This window comes from Nerophis ophidion, linkage group LG16, assembly GCF_033978795.1.
Source record: "Nerophis ophidion isolate RoL-2023_Sa linkage group LG16, RoL_Noph_v1.0, whole genome shotgun sequence".
Taxonomy (NCBI): Eukaryota; Metazoa; Chordata; class Actinopteri; order Syngnathiformes; family Syngnathidae; genus Nerophis; species Nerophis ophidion.
In genome coordinates this window covers 32,646,760-32,665,461 of record NC_084626.1, presented here as the reverse complement: position 1 = coordinate 32,665,461, position 18,702 = coordinate 32,646,760, and the positions used below count along the sequence as shown (strand labels likewise).

Below are 18,702 nucleotides of genomic sequence, written 5' to 3'. Positions count from 1 at the left end.
TGATACAGTAAAAGTGGGTAAGCTAGATAAGAAGGTGCAAGGCCATTAAGACATTTAAAAACTAATGACAGAACTTTAAAATCAACCCTGCATTAACTTTAAAACTTGTGTAATGTGCTCCAGCCCTCTGGTTCTCGCCACCACATGTGCAGCCGAGTGTTGTAATAATTGTAGAATAGTGTAAACGACAGGAAATAAAAGCATGCATGAGTACCTTCATGTTGGTCTGAGAGATAACCGGACTCTGGCTGTGCTCTTGAGATTATAAAAAAACTATTTTTGTAATATGTTTAAGATGTGGGATAAAAGTCAGCTTGGAGTCAGAAATCACGCCCAGATTTTTTATAAATCGTGTTGGTTTAAAATCTTGTAACTTTGGTAAAATGTTCTCCCTCTGGCATTGAAGACATAAAAATAAAACCTCTGTTTTGTCTTGGATGAGCTTTAGGAAATTCACTGCCATCCATGACTTGGTGTCTATACTGCAGTTGTATTAGTATTGTCTCATATTGAGACATGGCAATGTATGACTGTTTATCATCAGCGTAACTGTGGAAAGTTATTCAGGTTTAAAGCGCTAAACAGAATGGCACTGCGAACTTGTCCAAAATATGATACCATAGTATAAACAATAACAGACTTTTTCAGAGTCTTTGCCTGTTTAAAAAAAAAGCTATTTGCATTATGGTCGTCAGCAAAGAAAAATCCCAAAATTAGCTGCACCGTTAAATAAGCCACAGGTTTCAAAGCGTAGGGATAAAAAAGAGCGGCTTATTGTCCAGAATTTATGATAGCTGCTAATTTGTCAGCCAGCAGACAAAAATAAATACAATATTAGCCATAGGGGATTGGCGCAGGCCTCAAATGTTTACTTTTTGAGGACAAGGCAAGTATTGCCTTAAAGGAGGGCTCATATTTAAGGGCACCAAGGCAAAAATAATTTTCTTTCCAGGCAGTGGCTCCAAAGCATGTATGCGTACATACATATACAGTTTTTTTTAAATTCATTATTAATATAAACGCGGGGGGTCGCTGGAGCCTATCTCAGCTGCATTTGGATAAAGTCTAATAATCAAGATGTGTACTTCTCCAAACTGTTGTACTGAACCAGTACAATAGTTTGGCCAACAACAACAAAGACCAGGAGTGACAGCATGTTTCCTCACCTCATTAACTCTTAGTCACAGCAGCTGATGGACGCTGCATTGTCAAAATGAAAGCAACATCCTATAGTTTTTCTCCTTCGCTGTGTACTTCTAGTGTGGGGACAAGTGTCTCCAATATTGTCCACACCTGTCTCCATCTAACAGCAGTGCGCTCTTAAACACACGGCGGGAAGTGAGGGAAAAATGACTGTAGCGTCCCGGAAAAGATGGTGCTGCAAGCAATTCTGGGAATGTGCTCTGTTGTGTTTATGTTGTGTTGCGGTGCAAATATTCTCCCGATATGTAATAGTCATTGTTGTTCAATGTGGTCTGACTATATGGCACAGATTTATGACAGTGTTGGCGTTGTTTACACGGCCACCCTTAGTTTGACATGTAGGTCTGTTGACTACTGTATGTATCACGTTTGAAGGATGTAATTACTGCCAAAGGGTGTTCTACTAAGTACTAAAGGTGCATGTAACTAGGGGGATGAATAATTTTGTCAATGAGATATTAACAAAAATGTCCTTTTTTGGTATTTTGTAAAATAGAGAGTTACAATGTAAGTTGCATTTGTCTATTTGACACATCTTTATTTGATATGACTATAAACAAAATACGGAATAAATGTCCAACTTGCTAAAACACCAAAATTGTGTGGGAGTTGAATAATTTTGATCACAACTGTAAGTGATGCCTTTGGTGCTAGACTAACATTGTTAGTCCGCAATGAGTAATAAGTCAAACGACGCTAGAACACGTGTGCCTGATTTCGAGTGGCCTTATTAAATGCGTTAACAAATGACAGAGTTTCGGTAATTTCTAAGGGGGAATTTTATCGCGAGTTATCATTTTGCCGTTAACAATTATATCCTTCGTCCATTAGCAAGTAAAAAGTTAAGGGCGGTCACGGCAAAGTGTTGCCGCAAATGTTGGTAAATTTTTTAGGGCACTACGACAAATGAGAGGGCGGTCGCGGCAATTGCTGCGGTTGTCGTTTTCGTGAAGAAGTACATAATGGCCATTGCTCATTAATGCCTTTTCCATGAAAATGGGCCGATAGGAATGGATCATCACATCTCTAGACTTAACTTCACTTTTCTTGTTTTGCTGTCACGCGTTCATTTAATGAAGGTTGTTTGCTTTGTCCACAGTGCTGCCATCTTTCGTAAAGACTCCCAGGGACAGCACCATCAGGATGGGCCAAACCGCCAGGCTGGAGTGCGCCGCCGAGGGCCACCCGGCGCCGCAGATTGCCTGGCAGAAAGATGGGGGCACCGATTTCCCCGCCGCCCGCGAGCGCCGAATGCACGTCATGCCGGATGACGACGTGTTCTTCATCACGGAAGTCAAGCCGGAAGACACGGGCGTGTACTGCTGCACTGCCAAAAACACGGCGGGAACCGTGTCCGCTAACGCCACACTCACCGTACTAGGTAAACAAATACCTCCGGCTTTGCTTCTGTTTGTCTCCGTCTTACCAGCGTTGATAGTTTTCCCACATCTCCAAAGGCCAGCTCTTGTAAATAGCTCGGCTCTCATGTAGCCGTAGAATGGCGGGCTTTATATTTTTCTTTTCCCCAGCAGCTGTGGCCTTGCTGCAGGTCAGGGGCCAAAGGCCAGCGTTTGGGGTCAAAGGGGATCGGCGGGGGGAGCAAGAGCGACTCACAGAGTGATGTTTGTTAGGCATTCCCAAACAACCCCCACTTTCCCCCCGCCGCCGCTCTGTGGGAGCGTCCAGTCATGGCTGGTTCACTGCAGGCCTCAGTGCTTCCAGTTTATTGGCTGTTTTTACCTTGTTGATTCAAAGAAAACAGCCGCTCTCCTCCACGGACATCACCCTTGAAAAGAATAAGCAGGCAATTGTTTTTTGAAAGAAGTTTGGATCAGACGGGCCGTTCGGAATGTACTTGAGGCCGTTGTAACCGAGGACTAATCCACTCCACAGAGTAAAATGTGGAAGAAAGCAGCCATGCTGATAGACTAAATCTGTGATGTTTGGGTTAGAGAGGACTCAGCGGCGTGGAGGGGCTTCGTGGGGCCCCTGTCTGGAAAAATGGGGGCCAGGGAAAAATGGAAAAGGAGTGTATTAGGGGAGGGGAGGTGAGGTAGGGACTGGGGAGAGAGTGAGCTAGGATTGATAGAAAAAAGACAGACGACTGAAGTGGGTTAAGTGAGATCTCTTAATCTGTGTATGTCCCACTGTGAGGGGAAGTGCTCAGTGTAAGAGGACACATACACACACATGCAAACACTCACACACTCTGACTGGGGAAACACTGACATCATTGTTCTCTAGAGGATTTCCCCCCCCCGAGAAATCCTGTTAGCGCTTCATGAAAATGTGTCTTAGATATTTGCTGATGTTAACAGATGACAGCGTTTTGCAGGTCATGATGTTGTAAAAAAAAAGAACGTGGGAATGTGGAGTCGGGGCGATTCGATGACATCGTCCATGACGTAAATAGTCGACGTCATATACCTTTTGTCAGGAAAAGATGGCCGGGCACGGAGGAATTGATGCCACTAGTGCAGGGTTTCCCCTTAATGTACTTGATTGTGGAACCACGCCACATCTTAAAAATGAAAACAAAACAAGGGAAAACAAATTAAAGTAATACAATGCATTGTAGCGTCCAGAAAAAGACAAACAAACGACGCTTATTTTAACTTTTATTGCCAATCGTATGCTAACAACCTAGGGCTGGGTGATATGGCTAAAAAACATATCGTGATATAGTTTTTTTTATATTGATCTATATCAATAATTATTACTATTTTTTATGACTTATTTATGCCTGCCAATAAATACGGTGAAACAATTCCCAACTTATCAAGGGTGCTATTCATCAGTGGAGAATATATCTAGTAGCCAGGTAAGATTAGCGAAGCAAAGGTGGTACAATAAATGCAGTCCATTTGAAGTTAGTTTCAGATTTGAGACACTAGATGGCAGTAGTGTATAAGCTATTGAACACTACACAGTAGTTTGGGAAGCAACAAACTAAACCGACACATTGGAAGTGCCAGGATGTTTAAGCACAGTCTCCATTAAAAACCAACAAAACTAAAGGCAAGTTTCTGCAATTCTAGATACCACGGTCTCTCTTCTCACTCCATGCAGAGAATCCACAGCGAATCAGAAAGATGCCGCAATCAATCTTGATATTTGATAGTAGTTAGCGTGTCTCTCTCATTGCTCACTGACACTTCTTGTTTAATGTTTGCTGGGTTCCCAAAGCATGAATGACTTCATAATATTTTTGCTTCATAATTCCTGTTTTCTTCCAACCCAAAAATAGCAATATAACTCCAAGGCATTTTACATTGATATCGATTATGTGTAGGGCTGGGCGATATATCGATATAGTTGATATATCACGGGTTTGTCTCCGTGCGATATAGAAAATCACTATATTGTGATATTCGAGTGTACATTCTCAGGCAGTTGCTTTTAGCTACGGGCATTACATTACAGGCTCTTTTCACTCCTTGTGTCTCCTTCTCACAGACAGTAAGCGCACCTTCTTACACACGTCACATATGTTTACGCCCTCACAGAGCAGAGAGGTAGCAGCATGGGTAACGTTAGCTGTGATGCTAGCAGAGCCGTGTGAGTGGTAATACGAGAGAAAGAAGGTGCTAATGAAAGAAGAACTAATTCCAAAGAAAAACAGCAGGGGGTTCCTTCGTCTGGCGGTGGATGAGCTTCAAGGATGTCGAATATATAACTTTAATTTGTCAAGTGTGGGCACAAGCGTTGCTACCAAAAGTAGCATTACTGCTAATATGTAGCATCATTTGAAAAGTCACCTGCTAATAACTGTTTAATAAATACAGTTTTGGTCAATTGACTTAGTTGTGATTTCCTTCTCTGCATGAAAGTTTAAAATGAGCATATATTAATGCAGTATGAACAAGAATGTATTAATGTAGACACATAGAATCATCATACTGCTGTGATTATATGTATCAAGTGTTCATTCAAGGCTAAGGCAAAATATTGCGATATATATCGTGTGTAGCGATATGGCCTAAAACATATTGAGATATTAAAAAAAGGCCATAATGCCCAGCCCTAATTATGTGTCATTCGCGATATATATTGATATCGTTTCATCGGCCCAGCCATATAACAACCGGCCCAATGCCAACACGTATTCCCTCCCATGCACACACGTTTGTCTTCGTGCTTTCCCGGACACATAACAACACTTCCTCTTTTTCTGCCAAGCCAACACGATGTGTTCACAGATAATGGGAACAATGATTATATCATAACATACACATCAACACCAGCTGGTCGCTACAGTATGAATGTTTATTCATAGTTTATTATTTATTATTGGATCCACACCCAAATTTGTAGTATGACCCATGACTATTTCCGTAAATAAATCATAACATTTACAGTTAATACATGTGATGGTATCAGGTGATCTCACTTATGGATGATTGGTATCAGACTTGGCAGCCTAAAACCCTGACTGTAAAAAAAAAATTGGTAGATTAATCGATTCAAGAAATAATCGTTAGATATTTACAACTCCTTTTCTTCCATGACAGAAACCCCACACCTGGTCCAGGACTTGGAGAATCGCAGCGTGGCCGTAGGTGACACGGTGGCTCTGCAGTGCAAAGCGCTAGGCAGCCCGCCGCCCCGCATCACCTGGCAGCACAACGACCAGCCCCTGCGCCCCTCCGACAGACACCACTTCACCCCAGGCAACCAACTGCTGGTCATCGACGCCGCGTCGCTGGAAGACGCTGGCCGCTACACCTGCCTCATGTCCAACATGCTGGGCACGGAGCGAGCTCACAGCCACCTGGTGGTGACTCTGCGCCGCAGCCCCTGTGCGCCGCCGGCCGGGCTGAGTACGGTCACGATAGGCATCATTGTCATCGCCGTAGTGACCAGTATCGTGGTGACTTCCCTGGTGTGGGTGTGCATCATCTACCAGACCAGGAAAAAGAGTGAGGATTGCAGCGTCACCAACACAGGTGGGAGTCTGCATAACAAACCACCATGAACCGTACATTCATATACACGTGTGTGTATATATATATATATATATATATAGGGACGGCGTGGCGCAGTGGGAGAGTGGCCGTGCGCAACCCGAGGGTCACTGGTTCAAATCCCACCTAGTACCAACCTCATCATGTCCGTTGTGTCCTGAGCAAGACACTTCAGCCTTGCTCCTGATGGGTGCTGGTTGGCGCCTTGCATGGCAGCTCCCTCCATCAGTGTGTGAATGTGTGTGTGAATGGGTAAATGTGGAAGTAGTGTCAAAGCGCTTTGAGTACCTTGAAGGTAGAAAAGCGCTATACAAGTACAACCCATTTATTTATTTATATATATATATATATATATATATAAATAAATAAATGGGTTGTATATATATATATATATATATATATATATATATATACAGTATATATATATATATATATACCTAGATACATACATATATATGTTTATATACACTGTATATATATATGTATACATATATACATACCTAGATACATACATATATATGTTTATATACACTGTATATATATATATGTATATATATACAGATATATGTATGTGTGTGTGTGTATATATATATATATATATATATATATATATATATATATGTACAGTACGTATACATATGGATATATATGTGTGTGTGTGTGTGTATATATATTATATCTATATATGCATTAGAGATGCGTGGTTTGCGGTCTCATCCGCGGAGTCCGCGGATAAACCGTGGGTCGGGCGGGTGACATAGCGAAAAAATAGATTTTAATTAGATTTGGGCGGGTGGCGGTTAAACCATTCGGAAATGTTTGATATACATGGTTCAGGGATCGGTATCCTTTACCATTCAAAGAGCCATTTAGGACCCGTGTCACAAAGCGAAGAAGACAATAGGAGACGCAAACATTCTCTAGAACGAGTGCCGGCAGACACCCAGTTAATAAGTATTAGGGCGTGCCATGAAGTCATTGGCTTTGTCGCCTTCTACAGCATGTACGATCTGCTTGTCAGTCCAGCAACATGTTGTGTGTGGCTTCCGCTGACACACGCACACGACTGCAAGGCATACTGGGTGACACAGAGTACACTAATGGTTGTGATATAAACAATTTTAACACTCTTAGTAATATGCGCCACGCTGTGAAGCCACACCAAACAAGAATGACAAACACATTTCGGGAGAACATCCTCCCAGTAATGCAACATAAACGCAACACAACAAATACCCAGAATCCTTTGCATCCATGACACTTCCTGACTATTTTATACACCCCGCTAGCAGCAAACACGAGATAAATAATATTATTTGATATTTTACAGTAATGTGTTAATAATTTCACGCATAAGTCACTCCAGAGTGTAAGTTGCACCCCCGGCCAAACTATAAAAAAAACTGCGACTTATAATCCGAAAAATACGGTATTTGGGTTGGAATGTCACATGTTACACCTGCAACATTTTTGACAATCAAAGCATGATCTTAAGAACCCACATTTTGTATCATTGACATCGCTAACAACACGGAAGTGCTGCCGCCGTCTGAGCAAGGAACAGAGCTCTGCCCCGATACGCGCTCCTGCGACAGGGGATACTAAATATTTCGGGGATAAAGACTTTCGCACGACACCGGCAAATATAAATAAAACAAAACACCGGCGGAAAGTGATAATCAATAAAAAAACAAGCAGACCGGAGTTTAAAAAAAATAAAAAATCTGCGTCCCTGGGACATTCCGGAAATGCACGTCCTTTTTGATTTCAATGCGTAAAAAGACACAAGTGCGTTAACGCCAACAGTGCAACTATGTTGAAACGTTGGCTGAAAGTCAGGTTTGAAAGGACATGTATGTATAATCAAGGTTGTATCAATGTCTTGTGCCTGCTGGGATACGTAATGATGACGGATTCATTTGCGTTCATTGTGACAAGCCGACTTACTAAGTGGTGTCCCCTGCGATGTCCCACAGATGAGACAATTGTTCCCCCCGACGTGCCGAGCTACCTCTCCTCTCAGGGAACTCTGTCCGAGCGTCAGGACGTTTGTATCCGAGTGGAGCCCGCAAGCGGACCTCAGCCCAACGGACACGTTGTAGAATCTTCAGGTACCCGAGTTTTCTTTCAGTTTGCTTGTGCAAGTTTTGAGTTTGCGTGTCATTGTGACATTAATATTCATGTTGGACTCAGCGACCTGGCAGGGGCACAAGTATTTTAATCCAAATTAGTTTGCCGACTCAACAGACTTCTGCAGAAATAAGACAGCAAGTCTTTCTCGCCTTCTTTATCAACTTTTCTTTAGTCCCTTGGTGGCCTATTTTACTCAAGAACACTTTCTGGAAGCATATTTTCCTAACCTGCACAGTGTGTTTGAACGCCTCGTGACGCCAACAATGCAGTGCTTCATTGATTGATTCTGCTTCCACAAGAAGAAAAAACAGACATTTGCTCATCAATGTGTGTGTGTTCTATGAACAAACTAAGCACACACACATAAGACGATGAAATGGTCAGAAGGGGAACATTATCACCAGACCTATGTCAGCGTCAATATATACCTTGGTGTTGCAGAAAAAAGACCATATGTTTTTTTAACCGATTTCCGAACACTAAAAGGGTGAATTTGGCGATTTTAAACGCCTTTCAATTGATAGCCTGTCGGAGCGATGACCTTTCACCCGTGACGTCACAACATGAAGCAATCCGCCATTTTCTCAATCTTATTACACGCACCAAGTCAAATCAGCTCAGTTATTTTCCGTTTTTTTGACCGTTTTCCCGTACTTTGGAGACATCATGCCTCGTCGGTGTGTTGTCGGAGGGTGTAACAACACTAACAGGGAGGGATTCAAGTTGCAACAGTGGCCAAAAGATGTGAAAGTCCCTCGTTTGTTCCGCACACTTTACCGACGACAGCTATGCTACGACAGAGATGGCAAGAATGTGTGGATATCCTGCGACACTCAAAGCAGATGCATTTCACACAATAAAGTCAAATAAAATCTGCAATATTGGAAAATAGACCACCACTGAATCTGCCGCAGTGCGATGTATTCAGGGACGACGGCAGTCTCTTCCCGCAGACGAGCGAGGTAAACTCCCTGGATGTCTTCTGTAAGATGTGATTAATGCCACTTCTTTTTCTGTCTCATTTTGTTCACCAAACTTATAAGGTTGTGCATGAATGCACAAAGATGAGTTTTGTTGATGTTATTGACTTATGTGGAGTGTGCTAATCAGACATATTTGGTCACGGCATGACTGCAAGCTAATCGATGCTAACATGCTATTTAGGATAGCTGTATGTACATATTGCATCATTAGGCCTCATTTGTAGGTATATTAGCATCCAGCCTTTCCCTCCACCCACATTTAACGCCAAACAAACACATACCAATCGTTGGTTAGAAGGCGATCGCCAAATTCGTCCTCGCTTCCTCCTGTGCCGCTGTCTGTCATGATATAGCTCAATAGCTTCAGTTTCTTCTTAAATTTCGTTTTTGCTACCTGCTTCCATACTCCAACCATCCGTTTCAATACATGCGTAATCTGTTGAATCGCTCACGGTGCTGAAATTCAAGTCTGAATCTGAGCTAATATCGCTATACCTTTCTGTGCTATCCGCCATGTTTGTTTCTGTGAGGTCACGCTGTGATGTCACAGGATAATGGACGGATGGATATAACGACGGTTAAAATCAGACACTTTGAAGCCGTTTTTCGGGATATTGCGTGATGGGTAAAATTTTGAGAAAAACTTTGAAAAATAAAATAAGCCACTGGGAACGGATTTTTATTGGTTTTAACCATTCAGAAATTGTGATAATGTTCCCCTTTAATATTCTTTTTGGGGTGTTCGATTCTGCTGAATGAAACGCTGGCAAACAGACGAGTTTGAGTGCAAATGTTTGGCCGTAATTTAAAAGGGATTTGCACTTTTTTTATTTTGCCCATTGTGCGTTTTAAATGGTGACAAACTGCGAGTAAGAGACGGATTGTCTGTTTCACAGGTTTCTCTGCTCTTAAGGGAAACCTGTGAAACAGACCTGTAGGGATGAACCAGCCTCTTTGTGTTTTTAGGATTTTATCAGGGATTGGGACTTTGTAGCAATTTGTACGGCAGCTAGTCTTTAATTGTGATGAGACTGAAAAAGACGCCACGGCACACCTCTATTACAGAGAAGAAGATGGCACTACCGGGACACATACCGACGAAGGATCGCCTCACACTGCTAGTCTGTGCTCATGCTAACGAGGATTACGTGAAACTAAAGTAGCCGTTGTCGATCGACTGGAAGCTACACAGTAAGACTGAGAGAGTTTGGACATATTCCAAGCGTTTCAGATCCCATAAAGTGATTTCTGAGGCTGACGCAAACCAGACAGGCACAGAGTACCACAATGGAGGACATAAACACTTCAGAAGGGCTGCTTTCTGTCGAAGCTCATGTGTACAGGATGTAAAGTAGGGGGAGGGGCCTCTTGTAAAGAAAGTGATGTCATAAAAACGGTTCCGATAAATGAAGGGATGAGTAAATGAAGCGTTTGTAAGGCGAGACATGGTTGGCACACAGAGGCTTCGTAAACCGAAAATGTGGCGAATACGGCGTTGGGGAATCTACGTTATTTCCTCAGTGATGATGACAAGAACATCTGATTGGTTGATTAAAGGGGAAAATTATCATAATTTTAGAAGGGTTAAAACCAATAAAAATCACTTCCCAGTGGCTTATTTTATTTTTTGAAATTTTTTTTGAAATTTTACCCATCACGCAATATCCCTAAAAACTGCTTCAAAGTGCGTGATTTTCACCATCGTTATATCCACCCGTCCATTTTCCTGTGACGTCACAGCGTGATGGCAATACAAACAAACATGTCGGATAAAACAGAAAGATATAGCGACATTAGCTCGGATTCAGACTCGAATTTCAGCGGCTTAAGCGATTCAATAGATTACGCTTGTATTGAAACGGATGGTTGGAGTGTGGAGGTAGATAGCGAAAACGAAATTGAAGAAGAAACTGAAGCTATTGAGCCATATCACGACAGACAACGGCAACGAGGACGAATTCAGCGATCGCCTTCTTACCAACGATTGCATCTTTTGACCACTGGTGCAACTTGAATCCGTCGATTGGTATGTGTTTGTTTGGCATTAAATGTGGGTGGAGGGAAAGGCTGGATGAAAATATAGCTACAAATGAGGCATAATGATGCAATATGTACATACAGCTAGCATAAATAGCATGTTAGCATCAATTAGCTTGCAGTCATGCCGTGCGCGAATTTATCTAATTAGCACATAAGTCAATAACATCAACAAAACTCACCTTTGTGATTTCGTTGACTTTATCGTTGGAAATGCATCTGCTTTGAGTGTCGCAGGATATCCACACATCTCTGTCGTAGCATCGTTATCGTCGGTAAAGTGTGCATAACAAACGTGGGACTTTCGCATCTTTTGACCACTGGTGCAACTTGAATCCGTCGATTGGTATGTGTTTGTTTGGCATTAAATGTGGGTGGAGGGAAAGGCTGGATGCAAATATAGCTACAAATGAGGCATAATGATGCAAAATGTACATACAGCTAGCCTAAATAGCATGTTAGCATCGATTAGATTGCCGTGACCATTGATATGTCTGATTAGCACACTCCACGAATGTCAACTTGAATCCGTCTCTGTTCGTGTTGTTACACCCTCCGACAACACACCGACGAGGCATGATGTCTCCAAGGTACGGAAAACCGTTGAAAAAAACGGAAAATAACAGAGCCGATTTGACTTGGTGTGTGTAATGTGTTTGAGAAAATGGCGGATTGCTTCATGTTGTGACGTCACGGGTGAAAGGTCATCGCTCCGACAGCGAATAATTAAAAGGCGTTTCAATCGCCAAATTCACCCTTTTAGAGTTCGGAAATCGGTTAAAAAAACATATGGTCTTTTTTCTGCAACATCAAGGTATATATTGACTAGGGGTGTAACGGTACGTGTATTTGTATCGAACCGTTTCGGTACGGGGATTTCGGTTCGGCACGCGGGCGTACCGAACAAGTTCGGAAGCAATAGTCTTCACAAGCTGCTCTGCTTTCTGCCTCTGTCTCTGCCTCATTGTCCCGCCCACACAACCATCTGATTGGTTACATACAAAGCCAATCAGCAGTGCGTATTCAGACTTCAGAACGATGTAGTCAATGCTTTAGCGTCGAGCAGATATTCGTCTAGCAGGGGAGGAGCGGACTCTACCCAAACTATAAAAAAACACTTCCCAGTCACAACTATTACAAACATCACTATGAGCCCGTTGACCTTCTAGAAACTTAAACTGCAGCTCAGTTCGCTGACAGTATGGGCTTGAGATGAAGGCTTATTAGCTTTTAGCGTAACGTTAGCTCATTTTGCTGTGTGTGAGTATGTGTGTGTGTGTGAGTGTGAGCGCGTGTGTGTGTGTTTTAGGGGCAACAAAGCCCTGTCTGTCTGTTATTTCATTGAACTCCATGGTGTTTAGGGATGAATAGTCTCTCCTATTGCAATTGTACTATTTTTCAGCTATAGTTACATGAATCATTAGTAATGGAGCAGCCTAGTTTTGAATAGCAGGGTCCCTGCTATCACATGTTGATAAAAATACAACATTTACATAATAAAAGTCAACTACAGGCTTCCCAAATGCTGTAATAAATTAAGCATGATGAGTTGACATTAATCAGCTTCAATGGAAACTGTTTAATGTTGCACTTTTTATATGCAGAAGAAAGGTTTTTTCATTTTATTTAATCAAAGCAACAACTTGAGGCAGTTTAATGTTGATTAATGTGGGCAGAATTATTATAGTGTTCCCAATGTTAAAAAGATAAAGGCATTGTTTACAAATTTGGTAAATAAATAACCAAAAAATGTAGATTTTGTTGATTTCTTACTGTACCCAAAACGAACCGAACCGTGACCTCTAAACCGAGGTATGTACCGAACCAAGATTTTTGTGTACCGTTACACCCCCAATATTGACGTTTATATAGAGTGGGGAAAAAATGTTTTTAGTCAGCCACCGATTGTGCAAGTTCTCCCACTTAAAATGATGACAGAGGTCTGTAATTTTCATCATAGGTACACTTCAACTGTGAGAGACAGAATGTGAAAAAAAAATCCAGGAATTCACATTGTAAGAATTTTAAAGAATTTATTTGTAAATTATGGTAGAAAATAAGTATTTGGTCAACCATTCAAAGTTCTCACTGATGGAAGGAGGTTTTGGATCAAAATCTCACGATACATGGCCCCATTCATTCTTTCCTTAACACGGATCAATCGTCCTGTCCCCTTAGAAGAAAAACAGCCCCAAAGCATGATGTTTCCACCCCTATGCTTCACAGTAGGTGTGGTGTTCTTGGGATGCAACTCAGTATTCTTCTTCCTCCAAACACGACAAGTTGAGTTTATACTGTTTCATCTGACCACATGACATTCTCCCAATCCTCTGCTGTACCATCCATGTATCCATTTTGGTATAAACTCAACTTGTCGTGTTTGGAGGAAGAAGAATACTGAGTTGCATCCCAAGAACACCATACCTACTGTGAAGCATGGGGGTGGAAACATCATGCTTTGGGGCTGTTTTTTGCTAAAGGGACAGGACGATTGATATGTGTTAAGGAAAGAATGAATGGGGCCATGTATCGTGAGATTTTGAGCCAAAACCTCCTTCCATCAGTGAGAGCTTTGAATGGTTGACCAAATACTTATTTTCCACCATAAATTACAAATATTTAAAATTCCTACAATGTGAATTCTTGGATTTTTTTTCCACATTCTGTCTCTCACAGTTGAAGTGTACCTATGATGAAAATTACAGACCTCTGTCATCATTTGAAGTGGGAGAACTTGCACAATCGGTGGCTGACTGAATACTTTTTTGCCCCACTGTAAGTCTGGTGATAATGTTCCCCTTTAAGAAGTTGATTGACATCTCCAAGAAGTGAATCCAAGAAACACTTTAAAAAGGGAAATGGAGGGCAGAAAAAGCCAAAAGGCTCGTTTCCATCGTGGTCCGTTAAACATTCATCACATTTGATACATTGAATAATAAAAGATCTATCTCTGATGTTTCTTCCCATCTCCTGCAGGTTTCGACGCTCCGGCGCTGTGCTCGGACTGCATGGAGACCAGCGACCGCTACTCCAAAGACCTGGACTACCAGACGCACGACTTCGCCCCGGCAAAGATCACAGAGTACCACCAGCAGGCCGCCCCCCCGCCTTACTCCCACTGCTACCCGGAAGAACACCCGCCCCCGCCGCCGCTCTGTAACGGCGTGCGAAAGGACTCTCAAGGATTTTCCGACCACCCGGGTGGTAGAAAAGGTAAAGACGGCGGACACTTTGAGTGTGGAGACGAACGTCGTGTTGCCGACACTTTCTTCTTCACGTCCGCAGCGAGCGGTGCGGGAGGAACGTCGTCAGCGTACTCGTCAAAGGAGGATTCTTATCACCCGCCGGTGAAGCTGACGAGCCGCGGACACGTCGACGGCGACCCCGAACTCAGACTGACTCTTTTGTCTAACGGACACGCCCTCGGAGCGTCGCCCGGCGAGAGCGCCCCCCTGAGGAGAGCCAGTGACTAGCAGCCGGACTTTTCTTCCTTTGCACTGGGACATAAACTGCTACCTCAAATACGAGGCGAAACGGTACCTCCGAGATCTTTCGGGGGGGAGGGGGCGGGGCATCCGGAGTTTTGAAGGCGGAGCTTGTGTGGGTGGCGTCCCATCTGAGCGTTACGTGCTGTACATATTTAAGCAACCTTCTGTTGGGAGGTGACCAGTAAAAATACAAAAAATGTGACTTGCATTGGGAGCGTGTGAATGTACAGTATGTGAACGTGCAGGGACAGACTGTACATAAGAGTATTCTTATATTATATATTATATCACTTTTACAAAACAAACAAAAAACAACAACAACAACAAAAAAAAAAGATTATTTGGATTTATGTGCATGACAAAGAAAGGAGTGTTTATTTTTCTTCCAAAAAACAAAAAAACTGCCCTTTTCAGCTTTTTACCAACAATCAGCTGCAGTGCTTTTGTTGCATGTCAAAAGAAAACAACTTTGTTGAGAGTGCAAATAAACGTTGAAGTCATCCAGTCGGTCACTTCTGTGCACACATGATGCTGCTTTGTGTCTGTGGGGGTCTAAGGAGGACCAGCTTTGGTCTTGGGGGAGACAAACTAAAGCACTTGGGGCCTGGTCTACTAAGATCCAAACACCAGGTTCAAACTATAAAACTGCGTGTTACGTGTGATTTACTAAGACTGCGTGCACAAATGATAACAAAAGTGGTGCGGAGCTCCTTATTTAGAATAGAATGGACTTTATTGTCATCGTATTTGCATATAACGAGATTAAAGACTCCTACTTAAGGTGCGGTTGTGGGAACAAATAAGGGGTTAAATAAATAACACAACAGACAATAAAGGAAAAACTAACAATTGAAATAAACAGACTACTATCCAATAAAAATAACAAGCAATCCTGTACAATATACAAAACACTATAGAAATACAGAATACTGTACAATATACAGAACAAGACAAGAGTACCCAAGTAATAAATAACAATCAGTGTCGGACGTATTGGACTCGAAGGGTAGTATTGCACAGTAGGGTATTAGGGCAGGATATTGTATAGTGGTGAAATATTATTATTATAAGTTAGAGTTCAACATATTGACAGTTCTGGGAAAAAAGCTGTCTCTGAGCCTGTTTGTTCTGGCTCTGATGCACCTGTAGCGCCTGCCTGATGGTAGCTGGTGGAACAGGTGGTAGCCAGGGTGTGTGCTGTCTTTGGTGATGGTTTTTGCTTTCTTGAGGCAACGGGAGTTATGTAAATCCTTCAGGGAGGGCAGGGAGCAGCTGATGATTTTTTGTGCAGACTTTATGACCCTCTGATTCGCCTGTTTGTCTGCTTCAGTGCAGCTGGCGTACCACACTGTTATGCAGGCTCTCGACAGCCGAGCGATAGGTCACCATTTAAATGAGGTTTCTGTGTGTACTACACCGTCGTCACTATGGAGACACTCATTTCCTGCACGTCCTTGTTTGCCTACCATTGGCGTTTTGCTATGTTTTCAAACATGCAGCATACATGGACCACTTTTTATGAGCATTTTAGAAAAAGTCCTGCAGTGCATCTACATTGGAACCCACTTTAACACGCTGATGGAAGATGCTGGTACTAAAAGTGCAAATGTTTCAGACACAAGAAAATGCATATTGCAAGACATTTTTTTTCTTTTCACATAGATTTTAACTCAGACCTGGGGGCCAAATTTAGAGAAAAAAATGTGTCCGGGGGCCGGTATATCTGATTTTTCGGAACACTAATACAAAACCTCACAATAATGTCTGATTGAATGCTAAAAACGTTATGACAGATCGCCTTAAAAAATATAATGAAATGTTTTAATTTTTCTATGAAAGATAAAACACTGAATATCGACAAAATATGAACGTCACACCCCCTTTCGATCGACACATTTTACAATCAAGTGAAATGCAACAAATAGTGAAACATGAATGCAAAGGGTACAAAATAAACCCACCTAAAATCTGATACATCTTATTTTTGCTGAATTTCCCCCAGGGATCAATAAAGTACTTTATATTGTATTATATTGTATTCTATATATCAGTGGTCCCCAACCACCGGGCCGCAGAATAATATTTTTATTTTTATTTTTTTTTATTTAACATTTTTTATAAATGTTTTATTAAATCAACATTCAAAACACAAGATATGTTTACAATTAGTGCACCAACCCAAAAAACCTCCCTTTTTCATGACAAAGAAAAAAATAAAATAAAATAAATCCACCGGGCCGCGGGACAAATTATCAAGCGTTGACCAGTCCGCAGCTACAAAACGGTTGGAGAACACTGCTATATATCACTAAGCTTTAGAACTTAGTTGTGAAAATCTCCTTCCGCGTCTGTGGAAACACTTCTTGGTGCCTCGTCTGAGCTGCTGTGACGTAGATGACCATAGTAACTAATTAGATGACCTTAGTAACTAATTAGATGACCATAGTAACTAATTAGATGACCATAGTAACTAATTAGATGACCATAGTAACTAATTAGATGACCATAATAACTAATTAGATGACCATAGTAACTAATTAGATGACCATAGTAACTAATTAGATGACCATAATAACTGATTAGATGACCATAGTAACTAATTAGATGACCATAGTATCAATCAATGTTTACTTATATAGCCCTAAATCACTAGTGTCTCAAAGGGCTGCACAAACCACCACGACATCCTCGGTAGGCCCACATAAGGGCAAGGAAAACTCACACCCAGTGGGACGTCGGTGACAATAATGACTATGAGAACCTTGGAGAGGAGGAAAGCAATGGATGTCGAGCGGGTCTAACATGATACTGTGAAAGTTCAATCCACAATGGATCCAACACAGTCGCAAGAGTCCAGTCCAAAGCGGATCCAACACAGCAGCGAGAGTCCCGTTCACAGCGGAGCCAGCAGGAAACCATCCCAAGCGGAGGCGGATCAGCAGCGCAGAGATGTCCCCAGCCGATACACAGGCAAGCGGTACATGGCCACCGGATCGGACCGGACCCCCTCCACAAGGGAGAGTGGGACATAGAAGAAAAAGAAAAGAAACGGCAGATCAACTGGTCTAAAAAGGGAGTCTATTTAAAGGCTAGAGTATACAAATGAGTTTTAAGGTGAGACTTAAATGCTTCTACTGAGGTGGCATCTCGAACTGTTACCGGGAGGGCATTCCAGAGTACTGGAGCCCAAACGGAAAACGCTCTATAGCCCGCAGACTTTTTTTGGGCTTTGGGAATCCCTAATAAGCCGGAGTCCTTTGAACGCAGATTTCTTGCCTGGACATATGGTACAATACAATCGGCAAGATAGGATGGAGCTAGACCGTGTAGTATTTTATACGTAAGTAGTAAAACCTTAAAGTCACATCTTAAGTGCACAGGAAGCCAGTGCAGGTGAGCCAGTACAGGCGTAATGTGATCAAACTTTCTTGTTCTTGTCAAAAGTCTAGCAGCCGCATTTTGTACCAACTGTAATGTTTTAATGCTAGACATGGGGAGACCCGAAAATAATACGTTACAGTAATCGAGACGAGCCGTAACAAACGCATGGATAATGATCTCAGCGTCTTTAGTGGACAGAATGGAGCGAATTTTAGCGATATTACGGAGATGAAAGAAGGCCGTTTTAGTAACGCTTTTAATGTGTGCCTCAAAGGAGAGAGTTGGGTCGAAGATAATACCCAGATTCTTTACCCTGTCGCCTTGTTTAATTGTTTGGTTGTCAAATGTTAGAGTTGTATTATTAAATAGAGTTCGGTGTCTAGCAGGACCGATAATCAGCATTTCCGTTTTTTTGGCGTTGAGTTGCAAAAAGTTAGCGGACATCCATTGTTTAATTTCATTAAGACACGCCTCCAGCTGACTACAATCCGGCGTGTTGGTCAGCTTTAGGGG

At 42.2% G+C, this 18,702-nt stretch overlaps 1 protein-coding gene across 2 annotated transcripts in view; it reads left to right on the top strand.

The window, feature by feature from the left end:
- lrig1 (leucine-rich repeats and immunoglobulin-like domains 1) overlaps positions 1–15,337 on the top strand; it is a 70,716-nt gene extending 55,379 nt beyond the window's left edge. Inside the window, exons 14-18 of one of the 2 annotated variants that reach the window (XM_061874940.1) lie at positions 2,303–2,584; positions 5,715–6,149; positions 8,144–8,278; positions 14,297–14,533; positions 14,606–15,337. In XM_061874940.1, coding sequence (XP_061730924.1) covers positions 2,303–2,584; positions 5,715–6,149; positions 8,144–8,278; positions 14,297–14,533; positions 14,606–14,793 — 1,277 coding nt within the window. In that variant the 3' untranslated portion in view covers positions 14,794–15,337. Of the gene's footprint in view, positions 1–2,302; positions 2,585–5,714; positions 6,150–8,143; positions 8,279–14,296 lie in introns of both variants that reach the window. The other variant, XM_061874939.1, reaches the window with a different exon arrangement.
- Positions 15,338–18,702: the final 3,365 nt, after the last annotated feature.